Here is a 20,455-nt window from a genome sequence, read left to right on the forward strand (position 1 = left end):
TCTGGGTGACAGAGTGAGACTTCAACTCAAAAAAAAAAAAGCAATGATGTTGGCCAGGCGCAGTGGCTCAAGACTGTAATCCCAGCACTTTGGGAGGCAGAGGTGAGGGGATTGCCTGAGATCACGGGGTTCAAGAACAGCCTGGGTAACTTCATGAGACCTCATTTCTAAAATAAATCAAAAATTAACTGGGCGTGGTAGCATGTACCTGTAGTTCCAGCTACTTGGAAGGCTGAGGCAGAAGGATCTCCTCAGCTCAGGGCGTCGACGCTGGGGTGGCTGTGCGCATGCCACTGCACCCCAACCTGGGTGACAGAGTAAGACTCCAACTCAAAAAAATAAATAAATAAAAAGCACTGATGTTTAGGTCATGCAGACCTCCTGCAACCCTCAAGTCACTCAGAACTCCCATGACCCTCAGGTCATGCACACTTCCTACAACCCTCAGGTTGCGCAGACTTCCTATGACCCTTGGGTCATACAGACCTCCTCGGTGGCATCCCAAAGTTTAATTGGATGGGGGATGCAAGCAATTTGATCACAGAGCTCTCACCTCCTGCACACCTACCTTACCTGTAAAAACCCCCATGTATGGTCAAAGGTAGGTCGGATTTGAGAGTCTTCTCCTGCCTTCATGCTTTGGCCAAATCCAGTAAAACTTATGCTGTGCCTAAAAGTTCTGTGCCAGCATATGGCTCCTCTGTGCATTGGGTACTTGGGCCTCACTTTGGGGGTCTACAGACAGTCACTGTGCCTGCATGGCCTCACTGCTCTGTCCTCCTTGTATGTAGCTCATGGGCACAGACACGGCCAGGCCATGGTCCCACGGCTGTCAAGCCTATCTCTGGGCCCATCAGCTCAGGGAGAGACGGGCAGGAAGAGATCCAAGTTATGTTCCCTGAATCAGCCTCTACGATACAGCTGACATCCTGGTCTTGTCTGACTCCTGTCTCTATTTCACCACTGACTTGGAGAAGCAGAGATGAACAGTCATTTCACAATGACAGGGAAAGGACTGTAGAAAGTTAAATGAAAGAAACCAGGGTACAAAGTTATATATGATTGGATATCTTCTATATAAAGGGCAGTAAAAGGGACTGCATTTCACATTGTGATTTCCACTGTGGAGTATTATCTAGCTTTTAAAAAACAAATGAGTAGCTCTATATTACTCACCTGAAGGGTGGCTATATTAACAGAATAAAGAAGAGTTGTAAAATCATGTGTACAGTACAATCCCATTAAAGGAGAAAAAAAAGCAGGTAGAGATAAGGAGAGTAAAGGTTCTAGAATCAGAACACGTGGTTATCAGTCAAAGCCCTGCCTCTTTGGGCAAAGTACACTTCAGCAACATACTTAGCCTCTCTGCGTTTTCTCATCTGTAAAATGGGGATAAGATATTACATTTATAAGTAGAAAAAAGGAGGTCTGAGCTCACTGAGGCCAGTGGTTTTCACACTGGGCATGACAGAACTAACCACAATGGCATCAAGATGAATAAGAGATGCACTCAGCACATAGTAAAAAGCTCGATACATATGAGCTCTTGTTATTACGTGTACATGTTAGAATGATTATGCAGAATGGCCTGGAAAGGTACCTGAACTGTTAACAATAGTCTCCTTAATTGGGGTGGGACTGGAGGGGAATTGGAAAGGTATGAAAAACAAAACACTGGGAAAAATGAAAATTGATAAATGGCAAAAAAGCATATGAAAAGGTGCTCTACATCATACATCATGAGGAAATTCAAATTAAAATCACAGTGAGCTACCACTACACACCTATTTAAAGGGCATAGTCTGGAGCACTGACACCATTGAATGCTGGTGAGAGTGTGGAGCAACAGGAACGCCAATTCATCACCGGTGGGAAGGCAAAATGGGGTGGCCACTTTGGAAGACAGTTTGGCAGTTTCTTACTAAACTAAACATTCTCTTTTCATATGATCCAGCAATCGCACTCCTTGGTATTTCCCTAAAACTTGAGTCCACACAAAAACTTGCACATGAATGTTTACAGTAGCTTTATTAATATTTGCCAAAACTTGGAAGCAACCAAGATGTCCTTCAGTAGGTGAATGAACAGATAAACTGTGATACATCCAGACAATGGAACATTATTCAGGGTTAAAAAGAGATAAACTATCAGGCTATAAAAAGGGGAATCAACAAGGGTACCTGCATAATGAACATTTGTATACCTAACCCTGAATTGTATTCCACATCTTTAAAATAAAAAAATTAGGCCGGGCTTGGTCACCTAGTCTGTAATCCCAGCACTTTGGGAGGCTAAGGCAAGTGGATTGCCTGAGCCCATGGGTTCGAGACCAGCCCGGGGCAACTTGGCAAGACTTCATCTCTACAATAAATTAGAAACTAGCAGGCATGGTAGCATGCTCCTGTAGCTCCACTTTGGGAGTGCCCAATGCATTTTGGGAGGCCGAGGTGAAAGGACTGCCTGAGCCTGTGGGTTTGAGACCAGCCTAGGTGGCATGGTGAGATCTCATCTCTACAGTAAATTAAAAAAAAAAATTAGCTGGGCATGGTAGCGAGTGCCTGTAGTTACAGCTACTTGAAAGGCTGAGGCAGAAGGACTGCTAGAGCCCAGCAGGTTGACACTGGGGTGACTGTGAATGTGCCACTACACTCCAGCCTGGGCAACGGAGTGAGACTCCAACTCAAAAAAAATAAAAATAAAAATAAAAAGACTGGGAAGAACCTTAGATGCATATTCGTGAGTGACAGAAACCAATCTGAAAAGACTATATACTGATTCCAACTACATGACATTCTGGAAAAGGCAAAACTACAGAGATTACTAGTAAAAAGATAGGTGACTGCCAGGGGTCAGGGAAGGAGGGTTTTAGGGCAGTGAAAGTACTCTGTGTGATACCACAATGGAGGACACAGGTCATTACACATCCGTCCAAGCCCATCGGATGTACAACACCAAGAGCGAACCCTCATGTAATGAAGGATTTTAGGAGAAAGTGATACATTAATATAGGTTCATCTATTATAACAAACGTACCACTCTGGTATGGGCTTCTTATCATGGGAACTTTGTACTCTCAGTCGAGCTCATGTTCAAGGTGGTCTGGCCTTAGACCTCTCTGTCCTTTCAACTTAATTTTGCTGTGAGCCTAAACTACTCTAAAAAATAAATTATATTAAAAAAAAACCCACTGGGGAAAAAAAGCCTAAGTGTTAACAGGAACTGCCTTCAGGTGACAGTCACGGATGGCTCTTTTGTACTGTCCCAGCTCATGCTGTTCTATCTGCCGGATACACTCTCTCTTCCCTATCCTGAGGGGCAACAGCTGCTTGTTCACTGGACTGAGATTGCTGGAATTTTCTCTGGGAGTCTTCCTGCTGTCCTCTGTGCGCGAATGCTAGAGTCTCCCAGGCAGCACACACTCACCAGCATCGCCATTGCCCCTCATCTCGTCTCCCCTATTTTATTCCCATTGTGTCCCAGCACTTAGACAGCGTCTGGCAAAGCCATGTCATGAATACTATGGAACATGCAAGTATCAATGATTTTTTTAAACTGGGAAAGATGTAGAGAAAAACAAAATAAGCAGTGCAAACTAAAAGAGGTGGAAGAATCCAAGCAAAAAAGTGGGAAATGGCTACCCCAACAGCTGAGCTAGTTATCAGAAGCAAACTAAGGCTGCTGCGAGAAGAAACCAGAACAGACACTCACCAGGCAGTGCCAAGAGTGGCACGTGGAATGCAAAGTGGAATGGGGACAAATGGACTTCTGAGATGTGTTTCCATGACTGGGCATGACATGAGAGACCAGGCCAGGGTTAATACGCCCTCCTGGGAAGAGGACTTCGGACCCCAGTTTCACTGGTGAGGTTAGCTCACTACCATGTCCGGCAGTGCCCATATGCCTTCCAGCACCAGTCACTGCCAACAACCTCCTAACAGCTCTGCAAACACCTGCCTGAGAACTTCCAGGTCAGGTGTGGTGGCTGATGCTTGTAATCCCAGCACTTTGGGAGGCTGAGGCAAGAGCATCGCTTGAGGCCAGAAGTTTGAGACCAGCCTGGGCAACACAGTGAAAACCTTGTCTCTACAAAAAATAAAAAACTCAGCTGAGGGTGTTGGCATAGGTCTGTAGTCCCAGCTACTCAGGAGACTGAGGCAAGAGGCTTGCTTGAGCCCATAAGGTTGAGGCTGCAGTGAGCTATGATCAGGCCACTGCATTCCAGCCTGGGCAACAGAGAGAGACCCTGTCTCTAAAAAAAAAATAAAGTAAAATAATAATAATAATAATAATAATAATAATAACAACAACTTCTGTCAGGAACCATTCCCTGTATACATTTTTGAGTTTGCTTGTTTGTCGATGGGGTTGAGTTGGAGGAAAATCTGCCCATGAGACCATACCACAGCCTGTCACTTCTGCACCTCAACATTTCAGGAGGCCCACAAAGACAGTTGCCCTTTCCATGATTACATATCCCATTGATCTGAAACGTAACACTGTTCGAAAGTGGAACGGAAAAGAAAGAGGAATGAAAAAAACAAATGAACCAAGATCACTCTTGTTTTCCTCATTTTTTCATGCTACCAGGCAGGGCAGTGAAACCCAGGGGCATGTCTGCCAGCCTCCAGCCCCGCCCTCTCTGCCACACGTGCAAACACACCTTCATGTCCCCCTAATCCTTCAGCAAAGCTCCCACATTTGAAGAGCTTCTTGAGGTCCCTGGAAGACCGCTGTGCTCTATTTGCAGGCAGGGCAGGGATTACTCCCGTGTCAGCCTCCATGCCAGTCCCGGATGTGGCCTGCACAAAGCTCTGGGTCTTATTTCAAGAATTCATTGGCTCCACTTGCATCTCTTTCCCAGTCTCAACCCTTACCCGAATGACAATTAGTTGCCCTGAGGATTCTGGAGGAGACTCATTTCAGAAGAAAACGCTGTCTGCCAGGCAGCGCCAATCTAGCTTGTAGTTAGCATCAATGAATTCCAGCTCAGAACTGCCTGTGCTCACGTGGCCCCGAGAAATTCATCTTTCAGGATGGCCCATATTCGCCATACTTTAGACAGGCCTCTCCATAATTCTGAAATTGTTTCTCCCAAATCTCATTTTTAAAACAATCACTGCTGAGTAAGTTTTCTTCCAAAGCCACCTTGAGAGTTTCTTCTTGAAATAAGAGTGATGATTGCTTTTCTGAAAAATGCAGATGGCAAAATGCAACAGCTCGGGTGCAGGACCCAGGGGGCTTGAGGTAAGAGTTCTCTGGGCTCAGAGCCTGACTCGCTGAGAAAAGGGGGCAGCAGTCAGGGGTCTCAGTTCTCATGCTCATCTGTGACACGAGACAGCCCTCTGTTATTTTTCTGTCTTTTTAGGAGTTGGAGATGGCACCGTACTGGATTAATATTTTTGCTCTCTGGAAAACCAGATGCACTTGGAGAACATCATTCTTATGAAATGTACCTTTTCTCTCTTTTTTTTAAAGATGGGGTCTCATTCTGTCACCTGGGCTGAAGTGCAGTGGTGCGATCATAGCTCACGGCAGCCCTGAACTCTGGCCTCAGCCTCCTGAGTAGCTGGGACCACAGGTGCGTACCACCATGCCCAGCTAATATGTCTTTTCTTTGTCAAGACTGTTTTCTTATTTGGGGAGGGTTATATTGTTATCCTTGCCACTGAGTACAATACTGAGGAAACTGAAATATTAAAGGTGTAAGCCATTACAGTTCAGGACTGGCTGTGTTTGATAATGAACTCTTTTTTCCTTTTGCAAGAATTTTGCTCTTTAATATCATGGGAAAGTAATTTATGGAGAAGTGCCCTTGGGAATAGAAAGAAGTGACGTACTTCTGCAGATGTGTCACTTTACCAGCCAAGGTGAGGAGGGACAAGGCTGCACTAGGGCCCGAACATAGCGTTTTGGTCCCTTCTCTGCAACCAGCTAGCTGTGTGTTCTTAGTTAACTCTGCCCACTGCTCCAGGCCTCAAGTTTCCCATCCGTAAAATGAGCAGGTTGAGTTATATCTGTGGGTTTCCCGCTTTGTCTTAGCTATGCAACTCCTCCTCATGAATACTTTTCTATAAGGCAGACACAGGTCATGCCAGTACAGGCACCTGAACCCCACCTGTGCCTGCTAGATACTCCCTACCCCTCACAGGGTTCCTGGACACCCCCAGAGCCTCCACTGCTCTGAGGAGCAGGGTCAAAGCCACTGGCTTAGAAAATCTCAGAAATCTTTTCTAACCAGACAAGGAAAGATTCTTATTTCTTTTCTTTTCTATTCTTTTCCTTTTTTTCTTTTTTTGTAGAGATGGGGTCTTGCTATGTTGCTCAGGCTGGTCTCGAACTCCTGACCTCAAGCAATCCTCCCACCTTGGGCTTCCAAAGTGCTGGGAATACAGGCGTGAGCCACTGCACCCAGCTAGATACCTGTTTCTAATCTGGCTGATACTTGGTTGATCTGTGTCTGGAAGACTGATGCCCTATGAGCAGGATCCTGCCAAGTGTTGTGAGTCCAATCCCAGGGCCAGCTGATGCTTCAGAAAAACAGGTTACAGGGACCTGAGTCCCAAAATGCAAAGACATGGGCCAGCGCCAGTAACGGTAGGAGCTGCTGAATGACCAAAGACCTTTCATACCTGGCTCACCACACCTGCCTTGCTGGCGACAGATGACCCTGTGGCTCAAGATGGTTTTCTGCATGTGCGGAGGTCACGGCCATCCATTTCCCTTCCCTCCTCACACACTGCACTCAATTCACAAACACTGACACATCTCCCACGTGGCCTAGTGGGGGAGACTGACAGCAAGCCAACAGCTCCTCAAACCAGTGTGTAACCGCATATGGGGTATGGTGAATGGGGACGGGTGGCTAACTGGAGATGTACGGGAGGAGCATCTGTGTGAATAGCTGGGAAGAGGGTGTCCAGGCAGAGGAAGGGCACAGGAGGCTCTGCCCTGCTGTGGCAGTACTTTGTGGAGCCAGAGAGTAAGTGCAGTCCTCACTGCTGCTTAAGGCCCTGAGAAGGAGTGCAGCAGGGGGCCTGCTGGGACCTGCAGCCCACATCCGAGGGAAGGCTCGGGTGCTTGTCCCTAAGTGGCAGAGGCTGTTTATGCCGCAGGAATGCCATGCATCACTTGAATAATCGCTCATTTTTGTTTTCTTTTTTACTGCTGGGCCCACACAGAGAGAAGGATGAGGTTAGGAGAGGAAACCAGGAGACGGAAAGCAGGAGAGAGAGAGAAGAGGCAGAGTGGGGCCCAGGGCCTGGCATGGAGGCCCCAGGGCTCGGGGTGGCACTCAGGCTGTGAGAGTCAGGCAAACCACTTAGCCTGGGTTCCTCATCTGAGGCCAGGGATCCCAAGGCTTCTCTCGGAGCCTGTGGTCAAGAATAAGTGAGTAAACACATGGGCCTGGCAGACTGAAATTCTCCCCAAGATGGGGCTACTATTATTATTATTATTTTGGGGGGGGTTTGGAGTCTCACTCTGTCACCCAGACTGGAGTGCAGTGGCCGCTCCCGGCCATTGCAGCCTCGACCTGCTGGGCTCCGGGGATCCCTCTGCCTCAGCCTTCCAAGTAGCTGGAACTATAGGTGCGCGCTACCACGCCCGGCTAATTTTTTTGATATATCGTAGAGATGAGGTCTCGCCAAGTTGCCCAGGCGGGTCTCGAACCCGCGGGCTCAGGCAATTCACTCACCTCAGCCTCCCAAAGTGCAGGATTATAGGCTGAGCCACCGAGCCCGGCTGGGGCTACTATTATTAAAAGAGAAGGACAAAGGGACAGGGAGACAATTAGGCAGCAGGTGAAATATGCGTCCTGTGTTTCACATCTGCAAAACCTCCCCCACAAAAAAAGGGGAGATATACCTGTCCCTGCGCTCCTTCCTGTGAACACACCTCTGCACATTCGTCCCCAACTCCCCTGCTGCAAACCTGCCATGAATACCATTCGTAACAGAAACACTACCAAGCTTACATGCCTGTTTGTAATGTTTGCTCTGCGCTGGGCACTTCACATCCATTAACTAGTTAGTCACAGTCACCTAGGAAGTATTGCTGTGATCCCATTTTACAGATTAGGGAACTGCAGGGCAGTGAGGTTGAGTGACTGGGTCACGGTTACAGATCTCGTGCACGGCAGGGCCACGGGACGAGGAAGGCATCCCTGCCATCAGTGGGCCCAGGGGCCTTGCTTTGTGGATGCAAAGTGCGCGAGGCTACGGTCAGCAGGGTGGAAGGGCTAAGGGTACAGAAGAACCAAGCTGTGATCGTTCATCAAGCATGTATTAGGCACCTGCTGCACACCTAAGGATCAGTGATGAACAAGACCAACGGTGTGGTCCCTGCACTCAGAATGGCCAGTCCCGTGGGGGAGACATGCCACAAGCCAATGTTCGCTAAATAAACATTTTAATTCCACCTGTGGTAAGTGATAAAGGGAAGCAGGAAGAAAACATAAAGGGAGTTACGAGAAGGGGCACATCCAGGGCTCAGTAAAAACTGAGTCACGTGTCCACACACACATGCACGCTGAGGCTTCTGCACTCAAGGTATGTAATTGAAAGCGTGGCGCGAGACAGGCCGGGGCAGGTAAGCTGTTCCCGAGTGTGCAAGCTGCAATTACCCTGGAGAGCATTTGCCACACTCTCCATAGCTTGTTAGTGCCTCGGCAATCAGGAGAAGGCATCTCTGGATTTCACTGCAACTGCTGAAAGCTTTGAAGCAAAGAACGAGCTTGAGGCCATCGACTGGAGGGCAATTTCTTCCAGGATTTCACTGTTGGCTGTATCTCTGCATCTCTTAAACCCCAAATGGAGAGTTACTCCACAGGGTGAGATACAGCTAAGAGGCTGTACATGTCATTAAGATCACATGGTTGGGGCCAGACACACAAGGTCCAGTCACCACGTTACTATGAGAGCTATGTGACCAAGGGCGAGTCACTTAACCTCCTGAGTTTTCTCATCTGTAAAACGGGGAGTCAGCAGATAATTACTATAATCCCAGATGGGCTCACTCAATACCTCTAGTCCATTTCTGCTAAAGAGGCCACAATCCCACACTTACATTCTCAGCCTCCCTTGCAGACTGAGGTACCTGGATGTCAGGACTCTGGGCTGAGAGTCTCCGGGAGACTGTCCCGAATAAGAAGGCAAGGCCTCAGCAGGTGGAGGCTCTATGCCCTTTGACCTACCCACTTTTCCCTGCCCGAAAAGCAGGCTTTCCAGAGGTACTGTTTTGTGACCATGAGGCTGAAGAAGCAGGAAGAGGGAAAAAGCCTGGTGCTTGGATGACAGGCCCTCGTTGACAGACAGTTGTGCCAGTCCTGGTTCTCTTGTTATATAGTAAATAAACAGGCTGGGCACGGTGGCTCATACCTGTAATCCCAGCACTTTGGGGGAGGTTGAGGTGGGAAGATTGCCTGAGACCAGGAGTTCAAGAACAGCCTGGATACCCCATCTCTAAAAAACAAAAATAATTAGCCAAGTGTGGTGGTGCATGCCTATAGTCCCAGCTACTTGGCAAGCTGAGGCGGGAGGATGGCTTGAGTCCAGGAGTTTGAAGTGGCAGTAAGCTGTGATCATACCACTGCACTCCAGCCTGGGCAACAGAGCGAGATCCCCATTCTAAAAATAATAAGAACAATAAAAAGATATTTAGCTAGACAAGTGAATGAATCTTTCACTCATTTGAGCCTTGTTTATCAAGTTTTCTGTTCTCTGTGATACAAAGGCTGATACAAAGGGGTTAAAGACAGAAGCTAAATACCAGGTTGTGAGGATTAAATGAGAGCATGTGTGCACCGTGTGAGGCTGTAGCCCTCAGCACTCAGGACTTTCTTCTGCTTGGCACCTCGGACCCTTGCCTTCAGTCCCAGCATACACAGCACCCAAAGATGCTGTGTACAAAAGACCCCTGGCTTTGTACAGTCACAGTTTCATGAGCAGGACTGCACGCTGGCCCAGATGTTGATGCAGAAGGGACACCTGCTACCTCTTGGCGAGTCACTGGCCAGCACACAGGGGGCAGGAGGAGGGTTGGGTCAGGTCCTACCTCGATCACTGAAGTCGTCGACCAGCACGATCTCGGCGACCAGCTCCGGGGGTGAGCGGCTGAGCACACTGTGGACGGTGCGGAGCAGCGAGGACCAGCCCTCGTTGTGGAAGGGGATGATGACGCTTGTGTTGGGAAGGGTCTCCAGGTAGCGCTTGCTGTTGCAGCTGGAGGGAAACGCGGGGAGGGTGAGAGCACAGCGTCAGCGTGCGTGGCCAAGACTGCCCAGCACAGGGTGGCTGATGGCAAACCCCACTTCTTCCACAGCCTCTAGGGCACGAACAGAAGCCAGGGAGACCTCGGTCACTCAGGACTTTCTTCTGCTTGGCACCTCGGAGCCCTGCCTCCAGTCCCTGCACACACAGCACCCAGGGATACTGTGTACAAAAGAACCCTGGCTTCAGACGGTCACAGGTTTGATGTGCAGGACAGCCCTTTGGTAGCATGCTGGCTTCTCTCCCAGCTGTGTGACTGTGATTTATAATAAGAAATACGTATTTTGGTCTTTGTCCCTGGTTCCTGGTACACAGCTTCTAAAACCCTTGCAATTTCCTGAGCTACAGGGGTGCTAGGAAAATCTTATGTTCTAATATTTGGTCTTTGAGCTCCTAAGTCCCCTGGAATTTGCTGGGTGATAAGGCCGTCTTCTGCTCTAATGCAGTTTCTCTTGGTGGGCTCCAGGAGGAGGGGCTGGTCACCAGAAAGACCATGCCACAATTAGAAGCTTGGAAACTTCTAATCCTTCTAATCCACTCCTTCCTTCAGGAATGGGAAAGGACCAGGAGACTGAGTAATAACTGATCACGCCTATGCGACGAAGCCTCCAGAAAACCGCAGAAAGCTCCTCCCCACACTCCTTGCCCTAGGTGGCTCTTCAACTGGCTGTTCACTTGTGTCCTTTGAAATTGCCTCCGTCATAAACCAGTATGCGTGTTCCACAAGTCCTGTGAGCCACTCTGGCAGATCACCTAACCCAAGGAGGGGGTTATGGGAAACACCAAGTGATAGCCAGTCGGTCAGAATTACCAGGACCTGGCTTGTAATTGCCACCAGAAGTGGGGGAATCTTGTGGGACTGAGTCCCTCACTGCGGGATGTGACTTCAACTCCTGGAGGAACTGAATCACAGGGCACCCGCAGAACTGCACTCCTCGCTCCCATTTGGTTACAGAAGGGTTCTGTGTTGTGTGTGTGAAGAGTTAGCCCATTTTTTCCCTATTATCCACCACTCTTCACACTCCTCTCCAGTGGGGGAGAAATGATTCATCCATGAGTTTGGAAGCATAACCTAGGCTTCCCTAGCTCAGCCCCTTCTCCATCCCTCTCTGGGCTCTGCTCCCCACCAGTCCCATGGTGTGCTTAGGGGTGGAAGGCCCTGCCCCCTGTGGGCTTCAATACCATAACACCTAAAGACATCTCGTTCTTTAGTGTCATCACACATCCAGTTGGTGTTCACATGTCCCCAGTTTTATACCTTTTTACAGTTGGCTTATTTAAATCAGGAGCAAACAAGGTCCACCTGCTGCAGATAGCACTGTTATCTCCTAAATCTTGTTTATTCATAAGCTGTTTTTTCCCCCTTGCCATTTGTTTGTTGAGGAAACTGGACCATCTCTCCTGTAGGGTTTCCCACAGTCGACATCTTGCTGCTTGCATCTCTGTGGTATCTGTTAACATGTTCCTCTGCCTGCCCCCTTTTAGTTCCTGTAGACTGGTAGGTAGAGCTAGAGTCTTGACCTAATCCAATATTGCTTTTATTTTCTTTTTTTCGAGATAGAGTCTTACTCTATCACCCAGGCTGGAGTGCAGTCGCATGATCATAGCTCACTATAGCCTCAATTGTCTGGGCTCAAGCCATCCTCCTGTCTTAGTCACCTGAGTAGCTAGGACTAGTATGTGTCACTATATCCAGCTAAATTTAAAATTATTATTTGTAGAAACTGGGTCTCACTTTGTTGCTTAGGCTGTTCTCAAACTCTGGCTTCAAGTAATCCTCCTACCTCAGCCTCCCAAAATGCTAGGATTACAAGGGGTGAGCCACCACACCTGGTCCTCGGTAAGATATTCTGACAACCTCTGCACAAGCAGTGGTGCGTGCATCTCCTAGGAGACACAAAATGTCCGGTTGTCTTTCCTTTTGTGATACTGGCAGCCACTGATAATCAATGTCGAAATTCTTTATTCCATCAGGCATCTGGAAAATGCTGATGTTCTAATTCTATCATTCCTTCTTCGTTTACGAGATGAAATACTCATACTTCTATAGAGAAATTGTTACCACATCAACTATTTGTTTACCCTGAAGTACAGGGAGGGCAAAATATGTTGACCTAGTTATTTACCAGGCTTTAGAATAGCATCCTCCAAAGATGGTCAATTACTTGTTTCTATTATGAGATCATAAATTTTAACATAAGTAATGTGTTTCATCCCAATGCAATTATTCTTATTGGTTCCCAAATAAGCCCATCTTTAGCCAAAAGGAGACTTGTCAGGTTGACTCCGGAATCCTCTGGACACCAGCGCAGAGTGCTAAAGACTTCCTTGCTTTCTGATAAAAGATACATACAGACTCTCCAGACTTAACTTGCACATTTCCTGCCCTATCCTGGAACCAGCTGCTCTGCCAAGAAATCCTGGATCCTTAATGTCATCAACATCGCCATTTAGATGCTGCAAAGTGGTACCAAGGACATTCATTACTACTGAGTAGGTGTCGATTTCTATTCCTTTCCAGTGGTTAGAACTAGAAATATATTTTAGAAGACACATAGAGTTTGAGCAGAAATTTTATATTTAACATATAAAATGAAAGTTTTACTGAACTCTAGCTTTATATAATATCTCAATTTTAACTGAAATATAATTCACATACCATAAAAGTTACCCCTTTAAAGTACAGAATTCAGTTGTTTTTAATATGGTCACAAAGTTGTGCAACATCGCCACCACCTAATTCCAGAACATTTCCATCATCCCTAAAGGAGCCCTGTGTCCGTTAGCAACCAGTCTCCCATTTTTCTCTCCTCCCAGCCAGCTGCTATCAATGCTAACCTGCTTTCTGTGTTTATGGATTTTCCTATTGGAAAAACTATATAAACGAATTCATCTTTGAGCCTTTTGTGTTTGGCCACACTTAGTATACTATTTTCAAAGTTCATCCATGTTGTAGCAGGCATTACTGCTTCATTCTTTTTCATGGCTGAATAATATTCCATTGTAGGGATTTATCACATTTTATTTATTCATTTATCGATTAATAGATGTTTGGGTTGTTTCTATTTTTTGGCTATTATGCATAATACTGCTACATTCATGTGCACGTTTTTATGTAGCACTGTTTTCAGTTCTCTGAGGTCTATGGTAGAGAGTGGAACTGCTGGGCATAATAAGGCAGCTCCATGTTTAATTTTGTTTTTGGAATCAGGGTCTCAGTCTGTCACCCAGGCTGGAGTACACAGTGTGACATGATCGTACTCACTGCAGCCTCAACCTCCTGGGCTCAGGCAGTCTTTTCACTTCAGCCTCCTGAGTAGCTGAACTACAGGTGCATGCCATATCGGCTAATTTTTTGACTTTTTGTAGAGATGAGATGTCGTTATGTTGCTCAGGCTGGAATGTTTAAAATTTTAAGGACGTGTCCAACTGTTTTCCAAAGTGGTAGTACCATTTCACATTCCCACCAACAATGTCTGAGAGCTCCAATGTCCCCACATCCTCACCAATGCTTGTTATTGTCCATCTTTCTGATGACAACCGTCCTAATGGGTGTGAAGTGGTATCTCCTTATGGTTTGATTTCCCTAATGCCTAAAAATGCTGAGTGTTTTTTATATGTTTATTAGTCATTTATATATCATCTTTGGAGAAATGTCTAGTCAATATATAAAAATAAACTCAGTTTTTCTATACTGATCTTGTATCCTGTAATGTTACCAAGCATGTTTATTAGTTCTAATAATTTTTGTGTAGATTCCTTAGAAATTTCTATGTGCAAGGTAATGTCATCCACAAAAAGAGAATAAGTTTACTTCTTCCTTTCCAATCTAGATGCCATTTGTTTCTTTTTCTTGTATAACTGTCTTGGTTAGAAGCCTAGTATAATGTGGAATAGAAGTGGCAAAAGCAGACATCCTTGTCTTCTCACTGATCTTAGGGGAAAAGCTTTCAGTCTCTCACCATTAAGTAAAATGTTAGTGTGAGTTTTTCTTTTTCTTTCTTTCTTTTTTTTTGAGTTGGAGTCTCTGTTGCCCAGACTGGAGTGCAGTGGCATGCTCCCGGCCACTGCAGCCTTGACCTGCTGGGTTCCGGCGATCCTTCCGCCTCAGCCTTCCAAGTAGCTGGAACTACAGGTGTGCGCTACCATGCCCGGCTAATTTTTTTTAATTTATTTATTGCAGAAATGAGGTCTCGCCAAGTTGCTGCAGGCTAAGGCAATTCACTCACCTCAGCCTCCCAAAGCGTGGGATTACAGGCTGAGCCACTGAGCCTGGCTAGTGTGGGTTTTTCATAGATACCTTTTGTCAGGTTGAAGATCCCTTCTATGTCTAGTTTGTTGAGTGTTTTAAATCCTGAAAAAACAGTGTTGAATTTTGTCATTTAAAAAATATTTACTGAGATGTTCATGTAAGTTTTGTCTTTTATTCTATTAATATGGTGATTACATCGCTTGATTTTTCATATGCTGAACCAACCTAGCATTCCTAAGATATCCTGCTTAGCCATGGTATATGAACTTTCTTCTATCTTGCTGAATTTGGCTTGTTAGTATTTTGTTGAGAATTTTTGCATCTATAATCATAAAGGACACTGGTCTATAGTTTTCCTGTGATGTCCTTGTTTTAAGTAACTATGTTAACATCATGAACTTATATGTTTAGAAAAAGAATGATTGTATTTCTTTTGCTAAACATATAAGTTCATGATGTTAACATAGTTACTTATTTGCTTTTTCCTATAATATATGATAGTTTCAGAATATCTTTGCTAACAATATAATTACGGAAAAGTTATTTTTGATTCTAGAACATATTTCATTAGGAATGCACCTTTTTATGTTTTGAAGCCACTTGAAATAATTCCTCTCTGCAAGGTGAGGCCACCAACTCCATAGTTGGGCTCATTTATTTCATTTAGCTTTTTATTTTGGAGGATTGCTTTTTACTTTTACTTTTGACTTAATCTGGTTTTGATAATTTTGTTCAGTATTTACATGGTTCCAAAGCCAAATCTAAAAACAAGATAATTCAAAGACGTCTGGCTTTTATCCTTATTTCTTCCCTCTTGTTTTGTCCTTTCTTCTAGAAATCCACTTTATGTTTTGGTTTATTTTCTTGCACTATTTTCTTTCTTTCTTTAGCATAAACAACTTATATGAAAATGGCTGTCCCCTCAATCTTTTTTTGAATGAATGTACACTTTTCTTTACCTTGCTTTCTTCACTTATCCTGGACATCACTCCATAAGAGGCCTACAGTTTCTGGGATTTTTTTTTTTTTTTTTTAAGAAGTGGATAAGTTCAATTCAGGGAATAATAAGCAAGTCTGTTTGGTCACACCAAGACAATTTTGCAGATACAAAAGCTTATTTATTTGCTTGATAACACGTTTTATTATTTAGCTTCAGGTGGGATGAGGGATGAGAAGAAGGTGGCAACTTACTGCATCTCTAAGACAATGATTCTGGAAGTTTGGTCTTGCCTAGATCAGCAGCCTCAGCCTCACCTGAGAGCTTCCGAGAAATGCAAATTCTCTGGTCCACCTCAGACTGCTAGAATCAGAAACTCTTAGTGTGGGGCCGGAAACTTTTAGTTTAACAAGTCTTCCAGTTGCTTCTGACGCCCACTCAAGTTTGAGAATCACTACCCTAAAATATTCGCATTCCCACTGATAGAGATCCGAGTCCAAGGTGAAAAGCTGTGCTTCGATGGCTTCTTGGGGAGTGCTCTGGGGAGACACATTTGTAAGGAGGTAGCACAGGCAGCCAAGTGAGAAAGAAGCTGACCCCATGTGGCCGCATTTGAGGCCTCAGGCCATTTTCCTAGAAGCTCTGTAGCTGAGACACCCTTTCTAAATTGTCCTAGATTGAGACAAGGGGTCTAGTCTTTACTTCAAGCATCAACCAGTCATTAGGAGGGGACACCATGGTGAGCAAGACAGGGGCAGCCAGTGGCGGGGTGGGGCAGTGGGGGCGCGGGCGGTGCACTGGCTGAAGAGGAAATCCAGGTAGAGGCCGCCTTATTCAACTTACTCCAACACTGACAGATCTGTCCGTGGAAAGCACTGCCACTCTCCCATGCTGCACTCACTGCACCCGAGCAGCGAACCTGTAGAAATGTGTTCAGGCTCACAACTAGAAGCAGATGGGCTCAAAGCCTGCCCACCCCAGATCCTACCCTCGCAATACCAGGCTGACACCCACAGGTCACTTTCACATCCACATTTTCACCAGGATGAAGCAGATTCCTATGTTTAGCCCAGTGCAGTGCCCAACATGCAGTCCATAACCAATAAATATTTGCTGAATGAGGCCAGGCATGGTGGCTCAAGCCTGTAATCCCAGCACTTTGGGAGACTGAGGCGAGAGGATTACCTGAGCCCGTGGGTTCGAGACCAGCCTGGGCAACAGGGTGAGACCTCATTCCTACAATAAAATAAAATAAAATAAAATTAGCAGGGTATGGGAGTGCACGCCTGTAGTTCTGGCTACTTAGAAGGTTGAGGCAGAAGGATCACTGGAGGCCAGCGGGTCAACACTGGGGTGATGGTGAGCATGCCACTGCACTCCAGCCTCAGTGACGTAGTGAGACTCCAACTCAGAAAAAGAAAATTGCTGAATGAATGGATGATTCCAGCATCAACTACAGTCTTGTCACACCACAGCCAAGGAGCAGCAAGGCAGAACATCCATCCCCATTTCATGGAAGGCACTGAGACTCCAGGCAGAGGAGGCAGCCTGCCCAGGTGACAGTGGAATACCCAGGGTCACAGAACTCCATAGTGTGACACAGTCCTGCCCTGGGCAATGAGGCTTGAACATCTTGAGAGGAGGGACCATCGTTCTGCCTCCCACACCTGGATTCTGGTAGACCGAATCTCAGGTCCCACTCAAGACAATCCTGTGAGGGAGAAGGGAAACTGAAGGATGCACAGAGAGGTGAAGGGACCTGCCTGGGAACGAGACACACTAAACAATGGTGCTCCCTCTTGGTCCTTTCAGATGTGAGCTGGGTCCCTCTGCGTTCCCCACCCCCACTCTCCCTCACACATGTCACCTGACTGCCTGGTTGGTGTCTTCTCATACCTCCCCATCCCAGCTTGGAGGTTGCATCCTCAGAGAAGTCCTCCCTGGTCCCTACTTCTCCTGTTGTAAGTAGGTCCATCCTGACATGCCATCTCAAGGATTGGCCAAATCTGGTACCTGTTTTTGTGTGATCCTCAAACTAAAATGACTTTTAGTTTTTTTGTCTGTTTCAGTAAAGATCTGCTGCCCACTGGAGCGCAGTGGCACAGTCATAGCTCACTGCAGCCTCTAACTCCTGGGCTCAAGCAATCCTCCTGCCTTAGCCTACTGAATAGCTGGGACTACAGGTGCACACCACCACACCAGGCTGACTTTTAGATTTTTTAAGAGCCGTACAAACAGAATAAAACACAAAGAAGAGTAAGCAACAGGGACCCCTATGGCCCTCAAAGTCTGTAACATTTATTCTCTGACCCTTAACAGAAAACGTTTGCTGACATTTGTTCTATCTCATAGCACCCTATTTTTTTTCATGGCACTTTATAACTACATAGTCAATCTGGGTGTTTACTCATGGCTTCCTCCCTAGAATGTAAGTTCCCTGAGGATGACTTCTATGTTTAGCCAAGCATAGTACCAGGCATGCAGCCTGTAACCAATAAATATTTGCAGAATGAATGAATGATTCCAGAGTTCCACTACAGCCTTTCTATATCACAAGCATGTTCCTTTCTCTAGCGTCTCCTCTGCTTCACAGGTGCAGGGCAGAGCGACTTGCCTGCAGGAAATGCTCTTGTCTTTGCTGGAAGGCGGGGTCCAGGCAGGAGGGGGCGTCTCAGGCCTGGCGCCAACATGGGGCTTTCTGGCTAGACATGGTCGCTATGGGAGGAGAGGATTTTCCCAGGTCCAGGGACGCCTGAGGACTGGGTGGGCTCAGAAGGAACAACTGCTTGCTTCGTATTTCCAGCCAGAAGCCAGATGCGGCAGGCAGAGCAGCAGCCCCTTAAGATGGCCAAGCCTCAGTCCCCAGAACCTGTGAACACGTTTACCTTCCACAGCAAAAGGGACTTTGCAGACATGATGGAGGTTAAGGACCTTGAGATGGGGTGAAGGGGCCAGATTATCCAGGCGGGTCCAGTGAAATCACAGGAGGTTTTAAAAGCAGAGAACCCTCTGCCTGGGTTAAAAGATGAGAAGGAGCTGGGCTCAGTGGCTCAGCCTGTAATCTCGAGCCTTTGGGAGGCTGAGGTGAGTGGACTGCCTGAGCCTGCAGGTTCGAGACTTGCCTGGGCAATTGGCGAGACCTCATCTCTACAATACATCAAAAATTAGCCGGGTGTGGTAGCGCGCACTTGTAGTTCCAGCCACTTGGAAGGCTGAGGCAGAAGGATCGCCAGAGCCCAGCAGGTCGAGGCTGCGGTGGCCGGGAGTGGCCACTGCACTCCAGTCTGGGCGACAGAGTGAGACTCCAACTCAAAAAAAAAAAAAAAGAAAAGTCAAAAATGAAAAGTTGTGTGTGTAATCTTCCACTTTTTAAATTTTGCGCACAATGTTCACACATTGCAAACAGGGCATCAGGAAGGGTTCTTTGTGTAGTTTTCTATAGCCGCCATAACAATTACATGAATCTAGAAGCTTAGACAACACACAGCATGTTCTTACTATTTTAAACAACACCCGTATATTCTTACAGTTCTGAAGGTCGGATGTGCAACGTGGGTCCCACCAAGCTAAAAGCAGGGTGTCTGTCAGGTTCACTTTCCTTTCTGGGGGCGTATGGGGAATTTCACTTGTTTGGGGTGTTAGCAGAACCCGGTTCTGAGGACCAAGGCTCTGGTTTTTCAACTGGCTCTCAGTGGAGGACCCAGCACCCGAACGCTGCCTGTTGTAGTTGGGTCACAAAGCTCTTTCTCCATCATCAGAACCTGCAGTGGTGGGCAAGTCCTCGACCTGCTGGGCTCTGGCGATCCTTCCGCCTCAGCCTTCCAAGTAGCCGGAATTACAGGCATGCACTACCACGCCCGGCTGATTTTTTGATTTATTGTAGATTGACTTTTCTTAAACTCAGGCAACACTGACCCCAGAGTCTCGTGAGGCAGTGATGACGACAGTGAGTGCTCCTCAATGGGGCAGGTCCTTTCAGGCCACCCCGGCTACTTCATTTCCTCGGCTGCTTCATTCTCTCTCATTACCTCCAGGGCCCTGCAGAGGCTGGAAGGTGAGAGCCTAGAAATAAAATTCATCATGGGAGGGGGCGCCAAAGAACCAGCAAGAAGTTTTACGGGGAAATCTGAGACATCTTAGGACGATGCGTGAACAACAAAATCTCTCCTCTGTACGCCACCGCAGTCCATGGTTGAACGGTCAGAATGGGCCAGGGTCTCTCTGCAACTTACTCTGAAATGCATCAAAAAGTCTAGTGGGTTAACGGATGGAGAGAGGGCTGGGCGGAGGTGTGACCAAGTAAGCAAAGGAATGGGAATAACAGAACTAGATGGTGGGGACAGGGGGGCTCACTGCACAGTTCTTTCAATGTTTCTATACATCTGATAATTTTCAGAAAGAAATGTCAGGAAAAATGGGTCAGGGTCTACATTCTTCTGAGTTTCAAATTTCACGTCTGCTGAAGGCACTAAGGGAAGCAGTGGGGACAGATGTGCCCTTGCCCAACTTAACCCTGGCAGTCCTGGCAAGAAGGGGCCCTCAGGGTCCTGGCGGTGAGCTCCCTGCTCTGTATGAACAGAACTCCCTGACCCCGGCAGTCCAGTTCTCATGGACAGGTTGGTTCCCTCTAGGGACCTTCCTGACTTCTTTCATGCCCTCTTGCTCTTCCCTCATGCTGGATTGCTTTGATCCAGTTCCCGTGCAGCCTGCCTCTGTCCCTTCCCTCCTCGCTAGTCCCTTTGATAATTTGAGCCAGTCTTCCTGGGAGCCCTCTCCACCTTCATTATGTTGGCCTTCATAAATAAAACCCCTTTCCCTGAACTTGGCTGAGTCCTTCGTGGCCAAAAGAGACTGGCAATATCTGGTTCTCTGCAAAAGTTCCTGCCTTACATCCAATTTCACAGGAGGCTTGCTTGATTGAAGCAGGGCTGGGGGCGGGGGTGTTCGCTGTAATAAATTGCCTGGGGTCCATGGGTGAAATACAATCTAGCTATCACTCAG

The 20,455-nt window shown here is 46.8% G+C and overlaps 1 protein-coding gene across 1 annotated transcript in view; it reads right to left on the reverse strand.

Moving 5' to 3' along the window:
* Nucleotides 1–20,455, reverse strand: part of LOC103262274 (polypeptide N-acetylgalactosaminyltransferase 10) — a gene marked incomplete at its 3' end in the record, with an annotated part of 201,351 nt that overhangs the window by 49,086 nt on the left and 131,810 nt on the right. The window contains exon 4 of the mRNA XM_021713293.1: nucleotides 10,051–10,217. Coding sequence (XP_021568968.1) covers nucleotides 10,051–10,217 — 167 coding nt within the window. The remainder of the gene's footprint in view (nucleotides 1–10,050; nucleotides 10,218–20,455) is intronic.

The sequence above is a fragment of the Carlito syrichta genome, unplaced genomic scaffold (assembly GCF_000164805.1).
Source record: "Carlito syrichta isolate Samal-C Ts95f unplaced genomic scaffold, Tarsius_syrichta-2.0.1 Scaffold304419, whole genome shotgun sequence".
NCBI lineage: Eukaryota > Metazoa > Chordata > Mammalia > Primates > Tarsiidae > Carlito > Carlito syrichta.